At 40.6% G+C, this 26405-nt stretch overlaps 2 protein-coding genes across 3 annotated transcripts in view; one reads left to right on the top strand and one right to left on the bottom strand.

The window, feature by feature from the left end:
• Positions 1-9622: 9622 nt before the first annotated feature.
• WBP4 (WW domain binding protein 4) overlaps positions 9623-26405 on the bottom strand; it is a 352512-nt gene continuing 335729 nt past the window's right edge. The window contains exons 1-10 of one of the 2 annotated variants that reach the window (XM_063304559.1): positions 18202-18287; positions 16697-16769; positions 15915-15977; positions 15704-15827; positions 15175-15345; positions 14885-14940; positions 14398-14464; positions 12573-12739; positions 11182-11384; positions 9623-10151 (exon numbers count right to left, since the gene is read on the bottom strand). In XM_063304559.1, the coding sequence (XP_063160629.1) occupies positions 9944-10151; positions 11182-11384; positions 12573-12739; positions 14398-14464; positions 14885-14940; positions 15175-15345; positions 15704-15827; positions 15915-15977; positions 16697-16769; positions 18202-18203 (1134 nt within the window). In that variant the 5' untranslated portion in view covers positions 18204-18287 and the 3' untranslated portion in view covers positions 9623-9943. Of the gene's footprint in view, positions 10152-11181; positions 11385-12572; positions 12740-14397; positions 14465-14884; positions 14941-15174; positions 15346-15703; positions 15828-15914; positions 15978-16696; positions 16770-18201; positions 18288-26405 lie in introns of those variants that run through there. The other variant, XM_063304560.1, reaches the window with a different exon arrangement.
• Positions 18458-26405, top strand: part of ELF1 (E74 like ETS transcription factor 1) — a 71254-nt gene continuing 63306 nt past the window's right edge. The window contains exon 1 of the mRNA XM_063304555.1: positions 18458-18553. The gene's annotated coding sequence lies outside the window, so the exon portion shown is untranslated. The remainder of the gene's footprint in view (positions 18554-26405) is intronic.

Raw genomic sequence — 26405 nt, 5'->3', positions numbered from 1 at the left:
CTCATCTCCGTTTCAAAGCCGAAGAGCTGGCGTTTGTCTGTAGACACTTCCTCTGTGGTCATGTGGCTGGCATGACGACTCGGAACGCCGTTACCTTCCCGCCAAAGCGGTACCTATTGATCTACTCACATTTGCATGTTTTCGAACTGCTAGGTGAGCAGGAGCTGGGACTAGCAACGGGAGCTCACCCCACCGCACGGTTTCGAACCGCCGACCTTCCGATCAACAGCTCAGCGGTTTAACCCGCAGCGCCACCGCGTCCCCATAAGAAGTACTAGTACCTTTGTTTAATTTCATATTTGGTTAACACGATCTGTGGTTCCATGAGCATTTTCCAAAGAAATAGTCTAAATTTTTTCCCACTATATACAAAAAGAGTACATAACTTAGGTAGAACTTTACGGAGAAGCAGTTCCTTTAGTGTCCAGTTCTGGCTTGGGGATTGGTTTATCGAAGTGGGAGGAGGGGGACAGCTGATGAATGTAACTCTTATAGGGACATATCCCCTAGAGAAAAAAAAGTAGTATTTGAAGCCAGAATTCCAGAATATGTTCTGTATAGTACATGGACAAAACAAAGGAAAACACGGGGGTGTTCACATTGGCTGTAAGAAAAATTCCAGCAAACATATTGAGACAATACTTACAATAGGTTAATCAAAGATCACACAAAGGGTGCAGATATCCACCGCATGAATGTGATAAGGGGAACAGATTTAGTTAGTTAGTTTTTATCCCGCCTTCATTATTTTTATAAATAACTCAAGGCAGCGAACATACCTAGTACTCCCTCCTCCTCCTATTTTCCCCACAACAACAACCCTGTGAGGTGAGTTGGGCTGAGAGAGCGACTGGCCCAAGGTCACCCAGCTGGCTTTCATGCCCAAGGCAGGACTAGAACTCTCATACCACGCCTGATTGGCTCTTGGGCTGAGAGAGGGGGACTGGTCCAAGGTCGCCCAGCCGGCTTTCATGCCCAAGGCAGGACTAGAACTCTCATACCACGCCTGATTGGCTCTTGGGCTGAGAGAGAGGGACTGGCCCAAGGTCACCCAGCTGGCTTTCATGCCTGAGGCAGAACTAGAACTCACAGACTCCTGGTTTCGAGCCCAGCACCTTAACCACTAGACCAAACTAAAAAAAAAATGCTAATTTGATTCTGAAAACTGGATGGTTCAAGTTGTTTCTAGGTAGAGATGGTTCTAAATTTACCTGGGCTCCAGCTGTTACTGTGGTGGATTGCAGCTCAAAATGTCTCAAGGATGTGGAGGGTAGACAAAGCCAAAATGCAGAGTAATCACACATGAGCATGCGCATTCTAGTTTTCAAACTCTCTTAATTTCAGTGTGTTTTATTATTTTAAGATTAAAAACCACAAAAGGACAATTGTATGAAATCGATTAAAAAGGTTACAGCATTTCTCAACAATAACCTTTAATTAATAGGATTTTGTTTTAAATTACTTTGCTGCTTTTTTATTAAAAAAAGAAATCATTTCCAATATCCTGGATTCAACATTTAAAAGTTTAAAAATCAAACAGTAGTTGATAGTATAGAAGGGTCCAGACTACGATGTACTGTAGAAAATTGATTTCTCTCCAATTGCAATCTTATCGATGTCAGCATACATTCTACTCTTAACTTCAAGAGTACTGCTGAGTTCAGCTTTGCTCTCGATTTGTGGATTTGGAGCTCCTAGTTTACCTGTGAGTAAGCTGGTTAATTTTCTTAAGCCCTTCTTTGTTGTTAATAGTCTTATACACAGTAATGAGAAAAGGAAAAGCAGAAGGAAGTTCCACCTTATTACTTAATTTCTGATGGCCCCAGTGAAGGCAGCGAAGCTTATCAGCCAAATCTTTTCTTCCTGACCTTTCCAATGCCTCCTGAAGAAGCTTTGTCTTGTTTAGTTTGTCCCACGATCTTTCATACCTGGATGTGAATGGCCAACAGAGAGAGATTCACAGTAGTTGTAGAAGGACACACAATCAGTTCAACAGAGCTTTAAAAAAATGCACATAGCTTGCAAGGCCCAGCTTTGGCGACTTCAAACTGCCTTCAACATCTCCCTATCAATATTTCAATTAACTGACTTTTTGACAGGTCGCATTTCCCACATCAAAAGATATGTACATTAAAACTAGTATATGTCTTTAACATTAGTATAAATGTAGGGTGTATACAGTATTTAAAACACTGAATTTAGATATATTTATTTGGCATGGGCTGGTCCATGAAGTCACGAAGAGTCAGAAGCAACTGAACGAATAAACTATTTATTTATCTTTATTTCCAACCCATCTTTATTATTTTTATAAATAACTCAAGGAGGCAAGCATACCTAGTACTCCCTCCTCCTCCTATTTTCCCCACAACAACAACCCTGTGAGGTGAGTTGGGCTGAGAGAGGGGGACTGGCCCAAGGTCACCCAGCCAGCTTTCATGCCTAAGGCGGGACTAGAACTCTCCTACCACACCTGATTGGCTCTTGGGCTGAGAGAGAGGGACTGGCCCAAGGTCACCCAGCCAGCTTTCAGGCCTAAGGCGGGACTAGAACTCACAGGCTCCTGGTTTCTAGCCCAGCACCTTAGCCACTAGACCAGACTGGCTCTATACATGCAACTGTGAAACCTAGTGGCTTAATTGGAGGAAATTTCCATTGTTGTAGAAAGTCAGTTGAATAGGAAAGCAGAGCATCATGGGTATTTACATCATTTGTATGGTGGGGTAATCACAAAAATTAGATGACATCATTTGTGGCAAATCATCTCATCTGCATGATCACCTTATGCAAATGTCATGTCATTTGCATAATGTTACTCAAATAATGCAAAGCACAGCAGAAATTTGGTCCTGCTGCATGCACATTCCGTTGCATTGAAGCCCAGGAAAGAGATGTTTCACTGAATAGTGAAAATATTAGATATAATTAATACAGTTTCAAAAGTACTGTCACTCTTCCAAAACGGGGGGGGGGGGGAATCAGAAACTCCTGGCCTTATTTACCCAGTGCTCCTGCTTTCCCAAGTGAAGCTTTTATCTCCCCCAAGTTTAAGCATCATCTCCAGGCTCCAAAGGTTTCTGGACTCTGCCTTGGAGACTTAATTTAATCTTCAAACACTGTTGACTAGTTTAACATAGCGATGCATCAGTCTTGCCTCTTTGTAGTTGTGTATCACCTCTGCCTGTCCCTGGTATGGCCACATCTGATGGTTATCACCTTGCGTCAGTTACATCCCAATTAGTAATGTGCTTTGCGAGTTCATTCTTGGAAAGCATCCCATTCTTGGAATCTGACTTTTCCTTAAAAATCACTGTAGCCTTCTTGCATGTGCCATTGGCTTCAGCAATGTGGCAGGAGATGAGGGACCCTTATGCATACCAATGTCCCATCCTTCAACTGTCTTTGTATTCAGTCTGAAGACTTGTTTTTCTCAACAAGTCTTTGATCCTTTTGCTGTTCAGGTCATCTTCTCTTAGTTCTGCATTTCTGAGTTCATGTTTATGCTTTGGGTCTTCAGACGGATCTTTGTGATTTCTCTGATAGTAAATCAATATTGAAAAGTTATAGCATTTAAAAAACAACATCTTTTTAGTCCTCTGGTTTTATCAGTTTGTCTCAGGAATAGAAAATAGCCTACTGAAACATTCCAGACGTGGAAAGCTTGACCTGACCAAAGAAATTAGCACCAGAAGAGATTTTACATTTTTTATGCAGAGGAATGGAGTGATGAATGGTTTTGAACATGGAAGAATGTTCCTTGCACACCCAGTTTGGGAGTGTAGCAGGTGGTCATTATTTTGAGTCCATTCTATATATTTTTTGCCAGTTATCTTGAGGAAGGAGCCATGGGATAATTTAAATTTATTCTAAGTTAAGAAAAGAATTATTTTCTTAGGGTTAGGGGGCCAGTTTGGTCTAGTGGTGAAAGCACCAGGCTAGAAACCGGGAGATGGTGAGTTCTAGTCCTGCCTCAGACATGAAAGCCAGCTGGGTGACCTTGGGTCAGTCCCTCTCTCTCAGCCAACTCACCTCACAGAGCTGTTGTTGTGGGGAAAATAGGAGGAGGAAGGAGCATTAGGTATGCTTGCCACCTTGAGTTATTTATAAAAATAATAAAGGCGGGATAGATAATAATAATGATGATGATGATGATGATGCCTGAGATGTAACCACTTTCAGAAAGTAGCCTTGAATTTGCTGTGGCTACAAGAAGTATTGTATGGTGCCCTTAAGGTTAATGTTGCATATTCTGGTTTTATAATCACAACTGTTGGTGAATGGCTGCTGTCAGGAATGTAGGTATCCTTATCACTGTTCACACCATCTATATTTCATAACCTGTTTCCACCACCCATCCATTCATCTGTCCACCAACCTCCCTTGGGTCAGGATACAGGTAGTCCTCGACTTACGACCACAATTGGGACTAGAATTTCCATTGTGAGTCATTGCAGTTGTAAGTTGAGTCACCATGTGACCAGACCTGATTTTATGACAATTTTATGGCAGTCATTAAGCGAATCCAGCTTCCCCAATGGGCGTTTTTTTCTGGAAAATGGCAAAAAAGGTGCAGAACATGTTCACATGTCCGTGGGATGCTGCAACCAGTCATAAATGCGAGCCGGTTGCCAAGTGCCTGAAATGTGATCATGTGACCACGTGGGTGGTGGTACAATGTTTTGTGATGCTTGGAAGTGCTTTACAGGCTGTAAAGCACCCATTCCAAGGCTGTCGTAACTTCGAAACGTCGTTAGACAAACAGTCGTAAGTCGAGGACTATCCATAATTGTAGATGAGTTTGAAGATGCGAAATGTATATCCCCAAAGCTTATGCCATAATAAATTTGTTTGCTTTCACAATGCCAAAAACTCTTTACACTGGACATGTTTATATACTTCATCAGGATTTCCTTACCAGTGTTCCAGCATTTTCTGGGCTTGACTCTTCTTCTCTGGGGCGAGGGCATGGATCTGGCTTATTTCAGCCCGACTGAATCCCAGTTCATAGGCCACCATTGGCCATTCAAAACCCAGTTGCTTGCCAAGATCTCTGATGGATTGGAGATTGATGACAGCATCCTAGTAAATTATATACATTGGTAGAACATGGTCTGGTACTTGATGGAGTCCAAAGGGTGTCAAAATCAGAGTTGCACTTCCTTTATTCCCCAAGACCCCACTCTGTTAGAGGCTGGAATGACATAATGTATTCCTATTAAGGCTTTTCCTAAGGTGGGATTTCATCCTGACCAAGTAAAGGATGGAGGCAAAGAGAGAATTCATCTGGAAATCGTGCTCCCCCTTGACTTTTTCTCTTATGTCACCCCTCATTACAGCAAATATGTAACTTTTACAGACAAGCCTACCATAACAGCAGTGATATGAAGAATCAAAACCATTCCCTACTTTTTACATTTAGATCAATGTTTTTCAAACTTGACAACTTCAAGATGTGTGGACTTCAACTCCCAGAATTCTCCATCCAGCATGTTGCCAAGTTTGAAAAACACTGATTTAGATGAATTGCTTTCTATTCACTGTACCTTTTTAATTTTTTTTCATCCAGAATTTGAATAAAGCATTAAAAAAACTGCTGCAGATTGCAGCAAAGCAAATCTTATGCTCATTAATATGGACACTGAAATCATAATTAATATTGATATCTCTTCTTTCTTACTTCCTTTTTTTGTATCCTTAATGGTCTAAGTTATCTAAACATTAGGGTGTCAATCTTCAATCAAGACTGTATAAATACCACTGTATTGAAACAATATAATGCATTATGTAAGTTTTATAACAATATAATAAAAATACTTTAAAATGTGTGTGTATGTTTTACTGTTAATGCTCCTGTACCTTATAAGGCTGCTGAAAGGATTAGTGAAAATCTGAGTGAAAGACCTGGAAGATTTACACAGATGCAAGATTCTATTATTTTGATGGCATCACACTAGTATTTGCCAGACACATATTCCATTCAAAACTCAAGCAGGGAATGCAAAATGTTGGTCTCATGCTTAAGATAATTAGATCTGTTTGATTCCAAAGGATTCTGACAAAATAAGAATATTTTGCTTACCTCTTGGGCTTTATTTGGCATTCTGGTTTAGGATCCACAGGGTGTTTTGTTTCAGGAGGAAAGCTGACAGGATGGAAATAAAGGATTTTTTTTTCCTATTAAAATTTGTGGCATGTGTTGTAATTCTGAAATATGTCATAATTTTTATCAGTAATCACAAGGCATCTGGTAGCACTTTTTCAGACTAACCTATTTTATTAAAAGGCATGAGAGTGTCTGCCTTTTAATAAAATTGGCTAGGCTAAAAAGGTGCTAAAGTTTCCTGATTTTTGGATACCATAGATTAACACAGCTCTCCCCTGTCTGCAATGAGAAACACACCAAGATTTTTTTTATCAGTAATGTCCTACTAATCACGTTTGGTGCCAGAGCTGAATAATTTGGTCCCTACCATTTTAATAATACTTTTATAAAAAGGACAGTTCTTTAAATACTGGTTGAGTGTTTATTCATTGTTTCCCAGTGAAAAACAGTATAAGGGAATGAATCATAGCTTATGATTTTATTGAAAGTACTCCCACTCTTAAACATGTTTAAAAGCAGTCCATTGAATTCAACATAATGGGTCTTCTGGTAGGAGCACGCAGGGCTGAACCCTGCCTAGCTCTGGGGAAGCAATTACCTTCCATTAAAAGTTACCTTTTGGGATTCGGAGGACCCAACTCTGCAAATATTTCTAAAGACAGTCTTAAACATGAGCCCCACCAGATCATTAAAATGGTAAATAATAGAACTACTATCTTCATGCAACATTCAACAAAATTCCTTTCTTACTTATCTTACTGATTTTTTAATTCAATACTTGCTTTTCTTCTTCAATTTCAGATATTTCTCAGGTGCCTGCGCAAAAGTCAGAGCTTTGAGAAGCATCTAGAGAAAACTGATTTATGTTAAGACAATTACCTGAATATATCCAAGTGTTGCTAGACACTAACTACAACAAAACTAACGTTAATTTTTAACATGCTTTAAGCTATTTGTTACCCATGACTGAGTACATCTGAAAACTTTATTTCTTAGTAACTGTTGTATAATACTACATTTTGTTCCAGTCAAGGAGAACATACATTTCAAGAATGGCCAATACATTCTTGAAATGAAGGTCAGCCATTTGAACTGTGTATTTTATACAAAAACTATATAAACAAGGTAACTTGGGATCTTCTTATTTGTGGCAACATTAGTGACAGTGTTAAATTACAGATGATGCCCTACTGCTTTCAGGTCATAATCCCTAAATGTTTTTGATTTAAAAGCCAAGTATATTGCAGGTCTAAACTTTTTCTACTTTTGTTACCAATATTCTAAAAGGACATCAGCACTCATATTTTCAAATATCCCTGAAAGGGTGAAAGTTAGGAATGGAAAACCAAAGCAGAGAAAGAGATTTGCTGGGAATATAATTTTTTATTAAAGATTTTAATTAGAGTAATAAAAGCTAATACAAACTAAACTGAAAATTAAAGAAATCAAAGTAGGAATGCTGCTTCATTTGTGCGGTGGTAGCGATCTAAATTGTTTCATATTTATGCTTCAGTCAACACCTAAAATCAATGGAAATCAGCTTTCATATCTACAAGAACATCCAACTGGAAGGCACATGATTTTGTGGGGCGGGAAAGCCTACCCATGCAAATCCAAATTCACTTTAGATCACAGGAGAAGACCAAGGACCATCTTGACTGAGGACTTGGTAAAAGCCAGCCAGTCAGCAACAAAGACAATACAATTTGGCAATTACTATATTACCATGTGAAGTAATGCCAATTTCTTAATGCCAATATGGCGAGCGTAGACCATTCGAAGAAAGGAGTCTATCAGTAAACATCCTGAGGATGCAAAATTGCACTCCTGGACAATCCACTGGGTGTAGTAGTCCAGCTACACTATACTCCCAGTTCTAGGTCAGTTTTTCCACCAATGAGATTCATGGAATAGATACTGTTTTGTTTTGAACCTGGAACAAACCAATGCATTCTGGACAAACATTTTGGATTGTCCACACTTTAAGAGAAGCAGGACTTGGAATGCTGGTTTAGGTTTCAGAAAATCTGGAGAGATACTAGAGTGTTTTATAAGGCAAGCAGGGCAAGGCTGTGCATGCTGGTCCCCTTTTCCTCTTGTCCCCTTAGCAAGCTCCTTGGCTTTTTCCCACTGTTATCCCTTTGCTCCAGGGTAGGTACAAGTACAGTATCTATCTAGTCAGTTTATGATTTCCTCCCGTCAAGTTCATATGGATATTATTTGCATGGAGAGCAAATTGGGACCCATGCAAGTTGCACAGCACTTCTCAGCCATCTTCTGGTATCTCATGTCCAGCCTGACAAAAAACAACATCACGTGGTCTCATAGATGGTCCAGAAGGATCTCATGATCAAAGTTGTCTAAACCTGAAAAGAGGTCTGAAGGGTAGCTCATCAACCAAGTGAGATTGGCTGTTTCCATCCCAAAACCAGATCCAAACCTGAGTAAACAGCCACTTCCAGAAATACCCGGAGATAAATTTCCACCAGGAACTCTAACCAAGGACTGTACAATAGAGATTAGAAGAGAGGAGATGGGTATGTAGCCACAGAAATCCTATTATTGTACCAGCCAATGTGTATGAATGGGCTGTAGTCTGAGGCATTCTAAGTAACATACAAAACATACACCTGGAATATGTAGAAGGTCTAAAATAACTTGGATCTTCTCAAGCTTCAAGGTAGATATTGAACTCTGCTGTCGTGCTAAAAAAGACATTGATTAACATAGCTTTCATTAAATAAATTTGCCAAATTCTGAATTACACTGACCAACAAATTGTGAAATGCGCAAACCCCTAATTCTACTTGCTGTGTTGAGCTAATATCCTGGTCTGTCTGAACGGAGCAACTTCAACTGGTAATGGGATTGTTTTAGCTTACTTTTAAGGATGTCAGCCTACGATCTGAAAGCATATGGAGGATGCTTAATTCATCAGATTTGCTGGTCCATCCCATACATTCAGTTTGTCTATCATATATTTTAGCCATTCCCATAAGGTATATTTAATGCTTGAGAATACCACAGGAATTGCTGGTTTGGAATGTTAAGTATTTTGAACCGTAGACTACATTCAAAGTGAAAGTGCGTAATTCCTAGGAACTGGCTTCATAAAACTGATATTATCACTATATTCCATAGGAAAGTGTAATTTTTATGTTTAAAGAGGGTACTGCAGAGAAATGATGTTCTATACAGTTGCCGCAAACACTGAATTAGCAAATACTGAGCCATTGCCCCTAAGAGAAATACAGGACATTTGTTGATTGAGAGCTGAAACAGGAAGGCTTTGTCACTTTGCTCAACCTCAGCTGGGAATGTGAGGTTGGGTGACTCGATTTTTTTTCACCGCTCTGTGCGTGTCCGCAAACGACTGTCAGTGGGTGAATTTGGAATCTGCAAATAATGAGGCTCAACTGTGTAACTAACACTACAGTTTTAGAATGAAGCTGCCATGGGATTTTACTTTTACTGTCCCCCCAACCCAGCATTCACTGAAACGTATAAAGAAATATATCATAAGTAATTACTGTGTTTATTTTTCTTGGAAAAGGATTCACTACAATATACTGATTTATAAGAGATAATGAACTCACTTGACGAGGTATTTAAAAATATTATATTTACATGACCTCACAAATTGAAAAAAAAATTCCAGAAAACAGAAATAACATCACCTGGAAAAAAATGTTTTGTACATTTTACACCCAAGACAGTTTTGAAAAACAATGAGCTCTAAGAATGTCTTTACAATTGTATCTTGTAAAGAAATGGTTTAAAATAGTTCATTCCCCCTACAACCTTTTGCTTCTTCTCCTGAAAGAGAGTGCAGCTAAGATGTTAGTGATCATTTAGTCTCTGTCGAATGTTTCGAGCTTTTCCATTTTCAAATTTCCGCTTTTTGAAGACAGACGTCCCTTCCGATGAGTCACCGAGAGAAGTGACGGTTTTTTCTTTAAAGATCACTTTGGCATCCTCTGGTACTTCTAAAGCCGGGGCTGGGAGATTGTCACCCTCTGCGCTGGGAAGCTCCAAGTCTACGTTCTCACTAAATGTAAAGGAAATGAGAAGATGGTTGAAGAAAAAATGGTTTAAAAATAAAACTTGCCCAGCATGGCAACTTAGGTACAAAGTTGCCAGCAGAACTGTAGCCAGGCATAAACATATTTCAACTCAACATATCTTTTCCTTAAAAAGTAAGAACGCTGTGACCAGCGAAAGTAAATTTCACAAAATCTACAACCTGCAGATAGAGAAGTAGCACAACTCTAGCTATTAATAATGGCACATATAAGACAGGAGGAGGAATTTTTGGCAAATTCGCCATCCTGAATAGGCTAAGTGCAGTAAGAAAGGTCTTATCTTCCCACATACAAAGATTCTCACCGAGCTACAAGAATGAGATCCTATGTGTATCTACAATTGTGCATAAAGCGAGAACTCGATTTGCTTTTCCTTCATTCTGCTGATCCCCTTCTCTAAAACAGAAAATGTATCTCTAAATATCACACACAAGCAAAACGTGTAGGTAAAAAAAAAAGAAATCGATGAAAAGGAACAGGTTTACTTGTTAAAAAAATAAAATCAGAATTTGCTTGGAACGGTATAGTTTGTTTAAAGTGAAATTAAGTTCAGTTTGATGTCAAATCTTGCTAATAGTAAACTACTCTGGAGACTAGGTTTGAAGTAAGGTATTTAAGTGTGTACAACCTGTTTCCTCAACCTAGTGTCCTACTATTACCAAGAATTCCCAAACCTGTTTTAATTTCACCTCCCATTACAAATGTATATGACCCTGTTTATAATGTATGTCATATCTTATTGCAGTAAGTATCTGTTCAGGCAGGTCTGTATTATACAAATATGACACAAATGCACGGTGTCCCCCGGTACTTATTGAGCAAGTTCCTTAGAGAACCAACATCTTCAACCATATCAGATCATACTACAGCTATTAACCATTACTCTAAACCAGCAAGATATAAAATAAATTAATTTGGACATTGGATAATCAGTGTCATTCTGGCCAAATCTAGCTGTCACTGCCAAGCACTTCCAGGTATGTAAGTAGGTCTTACTATGGATCTTCTTCAGTGATTTCCTCCCATTTGCCATAAGGCGTGGCCTTTTGAGATGATGCCTGTGATGTTTCTTGTGGAACAGATGGGCTCTTCTCACGGTCAATCTTATCTTGTTTCACCTCTTGCCATTCTCCATAAGGGCTAATCTTTTTGGGTCTGTGAGGCTTTTCTTCTACTTCTTCATCACTGTCTGTTTTCCTCTGAGAAACAAGAGAGGGGACATCTCGTCACGTAGTGATGTTATAACAACAGTATTATTTTCTTTGAAAAAACAAAGGAGCCCAAAGTTAATATATTAAGATTTTTATATTCAGTAAGCATACAGTCTGGGAAATAAGAAAATCAACCATTTTCAACCATCACCTTGAGTTTACTCAAGCTTTTCTTCCTAATTTTACAGATGTAATTTGGACTATGTCAGTAACAGCTATTAACTATACAAATGATAACTTTGGACTATAACTATGCTGCATGCCTTTATGCCTCTAATTGCAATATAATGATAGATAGATAGATAGATAGATAGATAGATAGATAGATAGATAGATAGATAGGTAGGTAGGTAGGTAGGTAGGTAGGTAGATCGATCTTCCTTTAAGTTGACCCAACTGCAGAACAATACAATACAATACAATACAATACAATACAATACAATACAATACAATACAATACAATACAATACAATACAATACAATACAATACAATACACTCCTTTAAACAAAATACTTATGGGAAGTCTAACAGCTTGATACAATATTAAAATGTGTGGAACAAATGGCCTTAGCTATACATATCCTTAATAGGGATAGGCTATTTGAGTGTATCTTGGCATCATTCAAGTGCAGAGGGAACAGGGAATGCCCTTGAAGGACAGGAGGAAGAGCTGGTAAATGAAGCCTGAGCCCAGGCCAAGAAAAAAAAAAACCTCAAGAAAACATCTCAGACGAGTCCCTCCCTAGTTCACATGAAAACAAAGTGAGGGAGTGGGAAGCACATTCAGACTTGCAAAATTCTGTTACTGTAGCTGTTACAATAAAAGTAGTCCTGACCTACATGGCTTTGTTTCATATTCTGTTCTATTTGTTAGGCTGACATCAATGAAATATGTTTTCATTAATCTACTCCAAGTAATTAATTTTGAATTATGAATTTCCTAATTAAATATGACATTTTCTTCCCAAAGGTAATTCCTGAAAGAACAAACATTGTCTGGGAATTTTAGAGCATCCTGATACTGGTCAAATAATGAAAAAATTCTCTATTAAACAAGGGCTGAACTTTATCTGAAGCAAGGTCTAAAGAAGTGAGCAATATTACTTGGAAATAGTCATAGATGGCCAATCTAATTAATCTAAGAAATGTATTAAAACTGCATTAATATTTATTACCTGGAGAGCTTGTTTTGGCTTTTGCAATTCATTTTTGCTGCCTCCCTTTCCAGCATCTGATTCGGCTTCTTCTGCACCCATTTCTCGGACCTCTTCAGAATGGTTCTCATCTGGGTTATTCTTTATTGAAGGACATATGAAACCTTCAGGCTTCTCCCATGTTGATACTAGGCAACATCAAACAATTGTTATATGTGAACAGTCTGGAAATTAGCCTTCTGAAAATCTGAAGCATCAGAAATAAGAGTCCAACACATAAAGGCCCTAACATTTATGTCAGTGGGATCAAATTAGTAAGATTAAACAAATGTTTGTTTCACACTTCACTAGCATAACAGGTACACTCAGACCCCAGTTAAAACTGCTGGCCCCAATCAAAAATCAAGGATGGACTTCTGTTATTTTATGTAGTTGTACACCACCTTTTAAAAACATGGCCTCAATTTATGAAGTAAACAATGCAATAAAAATGCAACAGCAACATCTAAAAGTAAGAAGTGTCATCATGCCAGATATAAGGATTTAAAACTGCGTATTTAAGAGGCCTGGGAAAATGGACAGATATGCTTGTGTCAAGGCTAAGTTATAAGAAATGTTTGAAGGAGAATTGGGAATGGGAAGGGCAGAAACTTGGAGTCACTCAGTTAATATTTATTAGAGCCACAGACCAATAAAAATTGGAGTCATGTTGGTAATCTTTATATAGCCTGAAAAGGAGCAGCTTGCTCTTCGGCTTGGTGCCAACGGACTTTGAAGCAAAGCTCCATGCCCAAAATGTGATGAACCAAGGTCTGTTTCAAGTCTCACAAAAGTCTTACATAGAAAAACTATCTATGGCCATCAGCATCAAGCAATGCAGGGGGAAGTCACAAGAAATGGACAGCACTGGATCTAACTTTAGGTATGAATTCTGAGTATCGCAGCTGATTGTTCTCTCTCGGCTTGTTGGAAAAACAACCAACAGCACAGCCACATGCTAGGGTTGGACAACACAGTGACCGCAAACACCTCTGTTAGTGCCAGGCAGCCTTCCTGCTATTTTTTTTAAAAATGGGAAGGAACAGGTGGGAATGCTTGACCAATCTTGTCCGTGCTTGAGAGCTAAGCAATGTTGGGCCTGATTAGCACTTGGATAGGAGTACCTACAGGCCAGACTGGGAAGCTGAAATCTGAAGGAAGACAGGAAGGAAGGAAGGAAGGAAGGAAGGAAGGAAGGAAGGAAGGAAGGAAGGAAGGAAGGAAGGAAGGAAGGAAGGAAGGAAGGAAGGAAGGAAGGAAGGAAGGAAGGAAGGAAGGAAGGAAGGAAGGAAGGAAGGAAGGAAGGAAGGAAGGAAGGAAGGAAGGAAGGAAGGAAGGAAGGAAGGAAGGAAGGAAGGAAGGAAGGAAGGAAGGAAGGAAGGAAGGAAGGAAGGAAGGAAGGAAGGGCAGGTGGGCGGGCAAATCACTTTTGCAACAATGGTGTGGAAATTGCATGAGGTCACCAGAAGTTGAGCTTGATTTCAAAGATGGTTTTTCCTTTATACATGCTGCAAAGCAAAGTGGGAACTTCCACCATTATCGTCATGGTTACAATAATGCCTCTGGGTCCACATAGCTTACTTGGTGGTTAGCTGCCGCCCAGTGTGTCCACCTGCCCAGAATATGGGCACAGGTAAACATTCCTGTAAATCTTTTCTGGGGATGGGAGGACTAACTGGCCACCCAGACAAATTCTCCAAATTCCAAACGTGTTTATTGCCTCTCCTATTTCATCAAAAGAAAAATATTCCTTGTCTAATAGATTTGGCTTTATGGCTTGAGTAGCAGCCAGAATAAAACCTCCTACCTCCAGTTTCCTTATTATAATAATAGGTGCGACCAGCATCACTCGTTCCCTCTATCCAGACTGCTACCTAAAAAACAAAGAGGAAAGCTAAAAGAACCAAGCAATAAAGGTTAATTAAAATCTTATTCACATATTGGAGGAAGGTAATCAAGTAAAATTGTCATTTTTTTAATTTAATTTTTTAAAACTGAAGATCATAACTTATCCACTCTAAGCTTGCTTCCTTCTTGGCAATAATAAAAATACAACTATTGCAGAATCCAATATAGTGGTCACCATATATACTGGAAATTATGCTGTTAAATTAACCTATGTAAAGTAGAGACTTCTGGCTAATAAATGTGTTCCTAGATAATCCTGTTCTTAATCACATCCATTCAAAACAGATACAAGTAAACTGATTTTTCAGTGAATTGAGAATAAATTTTAGATAATGAAGAAACTTTTTTTTTAGTTTTTTCACAATGAGAAACAAACATTCAGTTACCTTTTGGGAATTCTGAGAGGTGTCCCGAAATCCTTCTGGTTTCTCCCACTGTGATTCTTAATAATAATAGAAATATAAAAAAGACTTCAATTCTATCTGCATTCAGGAAAAAAAATCATTCATATCAAGAATTATATATATTTAAAAGATATAGAGGAAAAATGAATAGCAACTGTAAAAAGAAAAAAAGATGAATCTGTGGCTAAATATCACTTTGTGCTTTGTTTGGATGGCAACCATAACAGTTTCTGGATATATGATTTTTAAAATGAGCTTCGCTGCAATTTTACCTCCAGATATCGTGTTGTAATAATAGGTGTAGCCTTCTGGAGAAAATCCTTGCACCCATTCCTTTGTTCCATTGGATGAAATTCCCCTGGTTTGTTTTCCCTTTTTCTTCTTTTCTTTTTTCTCCTTCTTTTCTTCCTGTTTTTTCGGTACTGAAGGCTGTCCTACAGATTCTGAGACAGGAAGTGTTAGATTTTAATGCCCACCTGAGAGCTTCCGTGGAGAATCCCGAGGCTAAACAATTCAGCAACCACTGGATAGTCAAAACAACTTTGAGGCTCTAGCAATGTGTACCAAATGGTATCCTTCATGGTGTAAATGAAATTCAACAAAGCAAGTTCTGCTAGAGCCTTGGATCTTTTCTTTAGGGTTAGTCACTCTTCACAGCTAGCAAAGGTACTATCAGCGAATGATACCAGACTGGTGGTAGAATACTATTATTTTTACGGACTCTGTATAGTCAAGTGAAGCTGTTGGAAAGAGCCAAAGTTTGGCAAGATGGTCCTTCTTTTTGATCGTCTTGCATCGTACCTGCCTTAATTCCGAGCCTTTTCAAATCTTCTTGGTAAGCCTTTGTGGCAGCTTCCTCCATTGCTGCAAACTCCTTTGCCATTTTTTCTTCTTCTTTTGCCTTTTCCAAGCTTTTCTTTTTAATCTACAATTAAAAGAGGAGTAAGCAGGATCGATGATAACAGGATTTTAAAATAATCTATTTAGGTTCAAGGAGGTCACTTTGAATTACCTCACTAATTTTCTTTGCCACATTTTCCTTATGGTTCTTTCCTCTTTCATGGAAATCAATGCTCTGTAAAAAGAGAAGAGACATTCATTCATTCATTCATTCATTTTTTATCCATCCATCCATCCAATTTGTCCCCGCCCATCTCCTCCCATTGGGGGACTCTGGGAGGTTTACAACAATCCCTGAACTCCCATTGGCAGACTCTGGGCGGTTTACAACATTCCTGAACTACAGAAAAATAAATTGGATGGAACCCATTTACAACTGTGCATAAATATTAATGCTAGGCACATCTACCAGAGGCCTACAGTTAAGGAGAAGGGCAGGAGATATTTCAATCTTGCCTTGCCAAATAGCTGTTTGAAGAATGGCTATTCTCTCAAAGAACCTGCCCAAGAATTGTTTCAAAGGCAATCAAATCAATGACATTTTATTCATGCAGGCATTTTAGGTGATTTAGAGAGGTGCCCTAAACCAGTATAACCTTGTATGAGGAGCGTTCAGCTCTTAACTAGAGGTGAAATCCGAAAAAATGAGAAGAGTTCCACATTCAACCCTAAGAATCCAGATCCAACTAAACCTGAAGGCATTAAGTACTAAATGTGTGGGCATTAGCTTAGACTGCCTACATTTATTTAGCCACAGGAAAAGGCTAGGAAACAAGCACCATGTCAACGGCTTTCTAAGGCTGGATTGACCTCCTGATTAAACTTAAATCTAAAACTTTACAATCCAAATTCCAGAAAGATTTGTTTAAGAATATAGTAAGATGTCTATCATACTGGTTTGTTGTCTGCTATCCAGCACTTGCAATAATCACAGAATTTCTTGGGCTGAGACTTCCAGTAATCGGCCCTAAAAAAGAGAGATTGGAAAGAAAAGGAATGACTTTTAAAAATAAAACACTCTTTTTTACTTTTGGCAAGAAGCAACACAATAAAACCCAGGTTTCTAATGGAGCAATTTGTTCTAGTGCCATGGAATTTGGGGTTTTCTGCTAAGAGGTCTCAGGTTTTTTTTTTAATCTGTTCAATCATGTCCGATTCTCGGGGACTGCCCGGACTAGTCCCTGCAGTTTTCTTGGCAGGGTTTTTCAGAAGTGGTTTGCCACTGCCTCCTTCTTAGGGCTGAGAGAGAGTGACTGGCCCAGGGTCACCCAGCTGGCTTTGTGCCTAAGGTGGGACTAGAACTCTCATACCACGCCTGATTGGCTCTTGGGCTGAGAGAGAGGGATTGGCCCAAGGTCACCCAGCTGGCTTTCTGCCTCAGGCGGAACTAGAACTCAGGGCCTCCCACTTCTAGCCTTAACTACAACACCAACCTCTCTCAGAAGAGGAACGGGCAATTTCCCATCAGTCAGGGATCACAGCTTGCTCCCGCAAGCAGAGAACTGGGGACGTAACCAGAATGGGGAGGGCCTAGAGTTTTCAGCAATTATTTATTGTTTCAGGAGCTTCTAAGGGAAGGAAACTGCTTGAGGATGGGAGGCAAAACAGCCCACCACTGTACCTGGCAGAGTTTGGGCAGTGTGATTTTATTTCGCTTCTAGAGTTTTGCAGGCGGGGTAGAGTTAAGGCTGAGAAGGGCACCGGTTCAGCTTCCGTTCATCATCGGCTTTGTTTTTGGGAGTGGGGGGGGGACCACCAATTAACCCAAAGAAGAAAACAAGGCGAAAGGGGCCTAGGCTGCCTCAAAATTTCACGCCCTGCCGTGCTGCAACCGACTGCTTTCCCAGCCGGGTTGGGTTCCCCCATCCGAAGCGGTCCTTGTTTGATCCGCGGCCATAGGTGACCCGATCCGGGCATCCTACCAAACTGGCCTACAAACCACAGCGGTGGCTTTTCAGAGCATACCAAGCCGCCAAAACTCCGAGGCAGCATATCGGCTGAGAACACCGTGTGAACGCAACCCGGAATCCCCCAGTGGGAGGGAGCCTGGGGGACAAGGGAAGTCATTGCGGGCACGGGAAAGACCGCCCCAAACAGCGCGCAGAAACCAGGGACGCGGAGGGTTCAAATCCCGGGTTTGAAATTGCCCGGAACCCGCAACCCGGGTTGCGCTCCATCCCCACGACGCCTGCAAGCACGTGTCGAGTCCGCTTGTTAAAGGGACCGGCTGTTTGCCGCGCCCCTTGTCCCGTCAGGTCCTTCAGGGCGACCCAGATGGGAAAAAATCGTCCGATTGGCCTAATTTATTCCTCCAAGGGTAACAATGAAGGCGTGAGACGATGAGCGGGTTCCGGGAACCGCGGAGGCCCGAGCCGGAGCCGCGGGCCGGGGTGACTCACATGGCTCTCCGCGCGGAGGGGCGGCGGCGCCACCCGCGGACCGGCCGACCAGGAACTCGGCGCCAGCGGAGGCGGCGCTGTTGGGTGACGTCACCCGCGCCGGGCGCAGAGGACGGCAGCCTCGGAGGGCCCGTCCCGGCGGCGTTCTCGTCCCAGCGCTGGAGCGGCAGAGGCGGAGGGAGTCCGGGCGCTCGGCGAGGCGGCGGCGGCGGGTCGGGGCTTTCCAGGCCGGGCCCGGTGGGACTGCTCGGTCGGGACGGAGTGGGCGCGTGGTGACCGATCTCCTTCCGCTCGGCCTGCCTCTGCTCTGCTCGGCTGGCCTGGCCCTCCCTCGGCACAACAGCCCTGCGAGGTAGGCTGGGGAGGCCCGGCGGGGCTCTTCCCCTTTTCCTCCCTCGTTAATTGGCGAGTCGCGGGGAGAACCGTGAGAACCGCCCGTGGGGTCAGCAGGGAAAGCCCTCCAGGGATCGGCGTCGGGAGGTCCAGCTCCTCCGGAGGCAAAGAGTGGCCAGGGGGTGGGGGCTAGGATGGCAGGGCCCCTTTGGCGCTTTTAGGGGCCACAGAGGCTCAAACGCATTTTTTTCATCCCTAAACCCCCCAAATTCCCCCCCTTCCGTGGAGCTCTGCTTTGCTGGCGACGGGATAGGCCCTTGGGGTGTGAATCCGCCCCCCCCCATTTACATTTAAACCCTTAATCCCAAAGTGGTGGTAATTTGCAAAAAGTTCACTAAATTAATCCCATAAATAAATGAGAGGGGTAATTCCCTTCCTTCTCTCTCTCTAAAGCCATCTAGACTGCTGTCCCTCCTGTGAATTTCAGAGTTTAAATATGTACCATGGAAAGAAACTCCCCAGTTTTCCACGTTGAGCTTTATTGGGTGGGCCTGTGATTTTAGATACTGCAATAAATCAATGATGGGCAGATTTCAGGTTTTTAAATGAAACCTCAGGAGCTGTCAGCCAGAGAGGTGGCAGTTGTGTTTGCTCTAACGATCATTTGTTGAACAAGCCATCATGGTCTGCTTTATACATCATAAGCCGTACTGACCTAAAACCAGTCAAGCCGCATAGCTTAGCGAACGCCTGATCCAGGCTGCTGGGATTTGGCTCATGGGAAGAAAAAGGGTGGTGAAGTTGAAAAAATTACATTGTGGGGGTGCATTTATATGTTGCAGAAGCTCTGGTGTGCCCTTTCTACAGTCTCCTTTGCCACTGAAATTGGGGGTATGGCTTCAGTGGCAAAGCGGTTTGAAACTGTTTCTACTGGCCACTGAACTGAAAACAGAAAATATGCATGTTATTTCTTCGCTCGTAAATTTGATGTATTTAATTTTATATTTTTTGGTTTGGGTCCAATACTGCCCGCTTTGGCTATGACCCACCCACCCACTCACCCACTCACCCACTCACCCAGCCACCCACTCACTAGTCAAGTCAGAATGTAATCCTCTGCTCAGGAAAAACTCCCTCCCCTTCACCAAATCCTGTTTTCACATGATATGTCTGTCTGTGTCTCCCTCTAAGGACTCCCCTCCCTTTCCTTCTTTGGTTTAGCCATGTGACAAATCAGAAGTTTCTGCTTCCTTTTGTTAACTGGAGTTTAGCCTAAAATCCAGTTCCTTAATTTTGGATTCTGGATTCTTAAGTATCTGAAGCAAGACAGCTTTGTAAACCATGATTTGAAGATGCCTTATTTCAGTGAAAACATGGTCCAGATCCTCAGTTTAATCAGATACAGCTGTAATAGTAAGCTGTGGATGGTCAAAACAGGATCATTTACTTTTGGACTTTTTGTTGCCATAGAAGTTGCGCAGGAAGAGTTGCTTGATTCCGAGGCTCTCACCAGCTCATCCCTCAGCTGTAGTTTAGCTTTAGGGTAAAGAGATAAATGAGAACAAAATGAAATAGTTTGAAATAAGCATGTTATTCTTCTTACCATCATTGAAACTGTGACTGAGCATTTTAAGTTAAATGCTGAAGCTAAAGTAATGAAAACGAGGCCTCATTTCTGACATTTGATGGATGCTGTAAAAAGGCTGATTATGAGAAAGCATTCTGAAAAGTAGTAACTACAGAAATTTGGGGAATGATAAATGTATGAACAAGGTTAAATGTTACAGACTTCCACGCACAGTTCTTTCTCTGTATTTACTTGCATTCCCCCAAATAAACTTCATAATGCCTGCAATGCCTCACATAGGTTTGTATGGTGAGTGATCTCCATTCTGCTAGCAGATGAACACAGCAGAGTTGTCTTTTGTTTCAGATTAGTTGAGTTTTGAACAGGCATAGCCTTTTTTTAATGGCTTCAACCCAAGGCCAACATTAAAAATGTAAACTAATTATATTTTCGAGATAATAGAGATTACACGGTGATAAGAAGGGGAAGTATATTGTCTCACAAAGCGTCACAGATAAATATCTACCTATTTACTGGTACCTGAAAGCCAAACTAGAGGTGATAGTAGGAGGCACTTTTATTTTCTTTATGGCCCAACAAAATGAGGACTGGGATATATGTATCTTAGTTTTGTTGTTTATTCGTTTAGTCGCTCCCGACTCTTCATGGATCAATCAGGCCGCAGTGCTGAAACAGCACACCCCTTTTGCTGAATCAAAGCCACTGCTTCAAAGTCGAGATCCTGGCTAAAAAAAGAAAACAGTAAAAACAGTTAAACAGTTAAAACCCATGTAACCAGGCAGTTTCAACTAAAACAAAATAATTTGTTGTTTATTCGTTCAGTCGCTTCCGACTCTTCATGACTTCATGGACGAGCCCACGCCAGAGCTTCCTGTCGGTCGTCAACACTCCCAGCTCCCCCAAGGTCGAGTCCGTCACCTCTAGAATATCATCCATCCACCTTGCCCTTGGTCGGCCCCTCTTCCTTTTGCCTTCCACTCTCCCTAGCATCAGCATCTTCTCCAGGGTGTCCTGTCTTCTCATTGTGTGGCCAAAGTATTTCAGTTTTGCCTTTAATATCATTCCCTCAAGTGAGCAGTCTGGCTTGATTTCCTGGAGGATGGACTGGTTTGATCTTCTTGCAGTCCTAGGCAATCTCAGAATTTTCCTCCAGCAATGTATCTTAGTAGAAAAGCTTATACTGTAGAAGAGCAAAATTTTTCTGTTCTCAAGAGCCTTATTTTCTCTCAGATCTGATCCCATTCTGTACCTAAACCTACGTAGATGTCAATATACAAATAAGAGTCCTATCGTAAATCCTGAGTACATAATTATATATTTAGTGACTGAATGACTGCCATCAAGTGGATAAATATATGTATTGTACCATATGGATTTAGATTTAAGTTAGCTTTACATTTTATGGGCAAATACAGATGGATTAATTTTCCGACTTTTATTGTGAATTCATGAAGTCTGTGAAATAATGAAAGCTGATTTGAATAGCCAGTAATGTGTGCATAATTAAAATACTTAAAATTTTTGCAGGCCACTTTTGTATTAAATAAGCAGGTGTTTAACTTGTTGGGATTATGAAATCTTGTAAGCTTTCACTTGCATGAAACGAAACAATTGTACGTTTTATTTTTGCAATAGCTTAGCTCTATTGTTTATGGTACATTATTTTGAATGTAGCAAAATTAATCGAGTGTCACATAGGCTATTATGGTAGCCTTACAAATTTTTAGATGAATATGATATTTTTCATATCTTTGTAAGAAAAGCTTCCCGCATCAGGCCAGCCACTCATTTAGTCTCCTAACCAGATGCATTTAGAAAGCTCTCAATCTTCCAGAACATTCACTGCTGCTCCTACAGCTGGCGATTAAGGTATGTTTCCTGGGATTTAGAGATAATAAACAGCCATAAATCCAAGTAATTACTAATAGTTTAATGCTCCATGCATTTCTTCAGCCCCTATTAAAAGCATCTAAATTGGTGGCCATCATTATATCTGATGGCAGCAATTCCACAATGTAATTATAGTATATAATGAAAGATAAATAATGGCTGTCTCTGTGTGTCTGTGTGTTATATAATTTTATAACTTAATATAACTATTAATCTAACCCAGATTTTTTTAACAGCCACAGATCTCCTTTATTTAGTTTCAATGGATGACTCCAAGTTCTAATATTGTGAAAGAGGGTGTAAAAGTCTCTGAATTTTCAGCCATACCTCTTATTTTGACTCTCTTATCATGTCTCTCCTTAGCCTCTCCACTCCAAGGTAAACATTCCCAAATGCTGGGAAAAGTTTTTAAGAGAATTTCTCTAGTCTGTTAATCATTTTGGCTGCCTTTCTTTGCAATTTTTCCTGTAAGGTAAAGGTAAAAGTTTCCCTTGACATTAAGTCCAGTCGTGTCCGACTCTAGGGGGTGGTGCTTATCTCCGTTTCAAAGCCGAAGAGCCGGCGTTTGTCCGTAGACACTTCCGTGGTCAGGTGGCCGGCATGACTAAACGGAACGCCGTTACCTGCCCGCCGAAGCGGTACCTGTTAATCTACTCACATTTGCATTTTTTCGAACTGCTCGGTTGGCAGGAGCTGGGACTAGCAACGGGAGCTCGCCCCGTCACGCAGATTCAAACCGCCAACCTTCTGATCAGCAGCTCAGCGGTTTAACCCGCAGCACCACCGCGTCCCTGTACCAGGTCCTTTTTTTAGATGTGATGGCAAAACTGTCCCCAATGTTCCTAGTGCTGTTTTACCATTACTATATCACCTGTGCTTTTTCGTTCCTTTCCTGATTAGTTCAAGCATGGGATGTACATTGTTTTAAAGCAGTTGCACATTGGTTTAACATTTTCACTGAGCTGTCCAGCATGACTGCAAGATCTCTTTCTTGATCAATCATTACCAACTCATAACCTGTCGGTCGTTGTTATCCTGCTGTCCTTCAGGTGAGCCCTGAAGAGCTGGCTCTTCCGCCAGGCCTTGGGCTCTGGTGAGCAGAGGACTCCTTGTGGTGGATGTGCAAGATTAGCTGTGTGGCTCTTTCTTTCCCATATTCTGTTTTTATTGTATATCTAAATATATATACACTAGCAAATATAACTTGAAGATCTTTATAACCATGTCAGCAAACGATGCTCCCCAGAATTGTTTGGAGACAGGTGGCCTTACAAAGACTGTATGATTTATAAACAATGTGCATCCTTTTCACCAGTCTTCAGCATTTTGTTCTTGCTTACAGTATATTTCCCACCCATTCAGCCAGTTGGAGACCTCATTTGGGGGACTTTTCACGACCCTTTTTGATTATATTATTTTGAATAGTTCAGTATCATCAACAAACTTAGCTATGTCACGGTTCAGTCCTTAGTCCAGTTTTTTAATAAACAAATTAAAAAGTACCAGTTCTAACACTGACCTCTGAGAGACCTTACTTTAAACATCTCTTCCATTTGAAAATTGTCTGTTGATTCCTACTGTGTACTTTAGTTAGTTACTAATCCCTGAAAGCGCCTGTCTTCTTAGCCCAGGGATGCTGAGTTTGCTTATGAGCCTCAGGTAAGGAACTTCGGTTTTTTGGAAATCCAAATATATGTTGTCTGTATGTTTGCTGACATCCTTATAAAGTTCTTTAAGTTACATTTGCTAGTGAATGTATTTATATATGTGATAATAACGATTTGGGGTTTTTCTGGCTATGGTTTTGTTTCTAAGAAACGATTTTTTAAAAAGGAACAAAACATAAAGATGCAATAATATGCTGAATTTTATGAAAAATATTTGCACTGAAACATCAGCTAAAGTACAAAGCTAATAGATACTGAGTCTTGTGAACAGTTAGTTATATCACTTGTGCCATAGGAGGTTTCTGTTAGAATTGTAAGTATTCTAGAGGTTTTGATTTAAATCATGTGATTTAAGGTGCATCTATTCCCTTTTTTGCAGTTGGAACTGGAAGATCTTGAATTGTTTTGATTATAAGCTGCCCAATGTCCTTTGGGATTGGAGCGAGTTATAAGTACTGCAAATAAATAAACATTAGTGAAGCTTTTAACCCCATCAGTAGAAAGTGCTTTCATTGTCATTCCATTTTTAAAAATTGTTAACCTATCTCTGAAATATTTGCTGTCAGATATAGATATAACATGATCGCTTTCAAGGTTATAAAAATAACATTAAATACATTTATGGGCATCCAAGGTGATCTTGGTGATTGGGTTGTGTGGACTGTTGATCTCCACGGTAGGGTCTGGGTGGCCTGGGGAAGAGGATGAAAGCGATAATCATCCTTTCGTCTTGCTTCTCTGTTGGAACATGTTACTGTTTCTGGTAGATGGCAGTTTTCTGTATATCCTGCTGGGCCCAGATTTAGTAGCCAGAAGTTTAAGGTTCCTTGTGAGGTCATCTTGATTGCAAGGGGTCCTTGGCCAGGGTGGTAATTGGGAAGGAGATGTTGAGAAAAATGAAGTTTTTTCTTTCTTGCTGCAGTGTCTGGGCAGCCAATAATATTTTATGGCTGATAATAATGGCTGCTGCCAGGTGACAGTTGGAATATGATGATGGTGGCTTATCAGCAAACAGAAGAAATCCTGCCTGCCTTCAGCTTCTCTGCTGCCATCCTAGCATGCTTTATATATTTTTACAATTTGCCTAATTTACGTTCATAGACAGCTGCTGCTTTTCTGTAGCAAAAGATTAATAGAGGCAAGCTATTTGAATGTGTCAGCACGTTCAGCCTAGGTTAGGTAAAATTTGCAATGTGACTCTGAGCTTTAATTGCTTAATCATAAATGCAGAGACCCTCAACTGAAAAAAAAACGCAGAGGCCATCAATTGAAAACAAATTTACACTTTAAAGGATAAATTGTGTAATGGCTATTGATTGGCAGCCACTTCATGGGGTATTGATCAAAGCCTGTATATAATTAAATGGCTGTCAGATGTGGTGGTGTTTAGAACCAGTTAACACAAAAGATTAAATATAATCCATGGAATCCAATGCTGAACAAAATTCTTCTTGCAAAGGAAGCAGAAGAATGCAGTTCTCTTGTCCTCTACAAACCGGCTGCTGAAATTTGGGACAGTCTTCAGAACAAATTTTGGGATTTGTGCAAGATGGCAGAATAGAGGAGAAAATGCCACTCTTACGTCTGGTAGCAGAAGCACTCAGGCTGCAAGTGTGGGCACTGGATTCCTCTAATGCAGTGTTTCTCAACCTTGGCCACTTGAAGAATTCTGGGAGTTGAAGTCCACACATCTTCAAGTGGCCTAGGTTGAGAAACACTGCTCTAATGGCTAGTTTCATACGTTGTGATGAGCTACAGCTTGCTTTTTTCCTATAGTTTGTTAAACTGTATGTGGTCTGGATCACATAATCCTAAGTATGAATCATGATTTACAAACCACAGAAGACAATATGCTACACTGAAACCAAGCAAGCCCACATAATGATTTTGTGTGATATGTGAAACAGTTGCTCTGCTGGGCATAGTAGTAGTAGTAAATGTTGGCACTTGTACCTATTTGCCATTTAATCTTACTGTCTTTCCTCATATGCATGCTTCCCCTACAGTAGTCATCTTCAGCCTTTTAAAAGATGGACCCTTTTTAGCCAAATGTGCATTTGTAAATTCGTCTTAATTTTTTATATGGTGGTATTGCTTTGACTGCAGTCAACTTCGGGTCACTGTGTGTCTTGGTTCTAATTCACTTGTTGTGAAAGTGTGTAAGCTGGAACGAGGGAGGCCAGGGCCCTTTTCATGTATGGCTAACTTAGAGCAGGAATCAGCAGACTTCAGGCTTGTAGGAAATATTTCAGTGTTTTTTTCTAAACAAGAGTTGCCTGACCTGTTTTGCAAGCAGGATCCTCAGCTGCAGAACTCGACCCTTGTGTTCATCAGGGAGGTGGGGAGAGTATAATTTGACTTGACTTGTTCTTGACTCGAAAGTGCTCTTCAGGAAAAGCAGAGTTTTGCCCTCCCATTATCCAGAATGGAAAACACAAACATAAGCAAATCATAGCACTGGTAGTATTTTTACTTTTTCATTTGGACGGGATGACATTTGCAGGAAATTTATACCATTTTGAAAAAAACGAACCCTGCCAAATATTATGGTCAGCTGTGCAAGTGTTTTCACATTTCACTCTTTTGTAAACAAGCTTATCAATGTACCCCTTTTCTTGTTGGTATTTGATTGGCAGAAAGGAAAGCTATATCACTGGACCAAGTTTAGAAGAAATAAGTGCAGGGATTTTCAGGTTACCCAGTCTTAGGGTGAAGGCATCTGCTTG

The sequence above is a fragment of the Candoia aspera genome, chromosome 5 (assembly GCF_035149785.1).
Source record: "Candoia aspera isolate rCanAsp1 chromosome 5, rCanAsp1.hap2, whole genome shotgun sequence".
Lineage (NCBI taxonomy): Eukaryota > Metazoa > Chordata > Lepidosauria > Squamata > Boidae > Candoia > Candoia aspera.
This window is presented reverse-complemented; position numbering and strand designations above follow the sequence as displayed.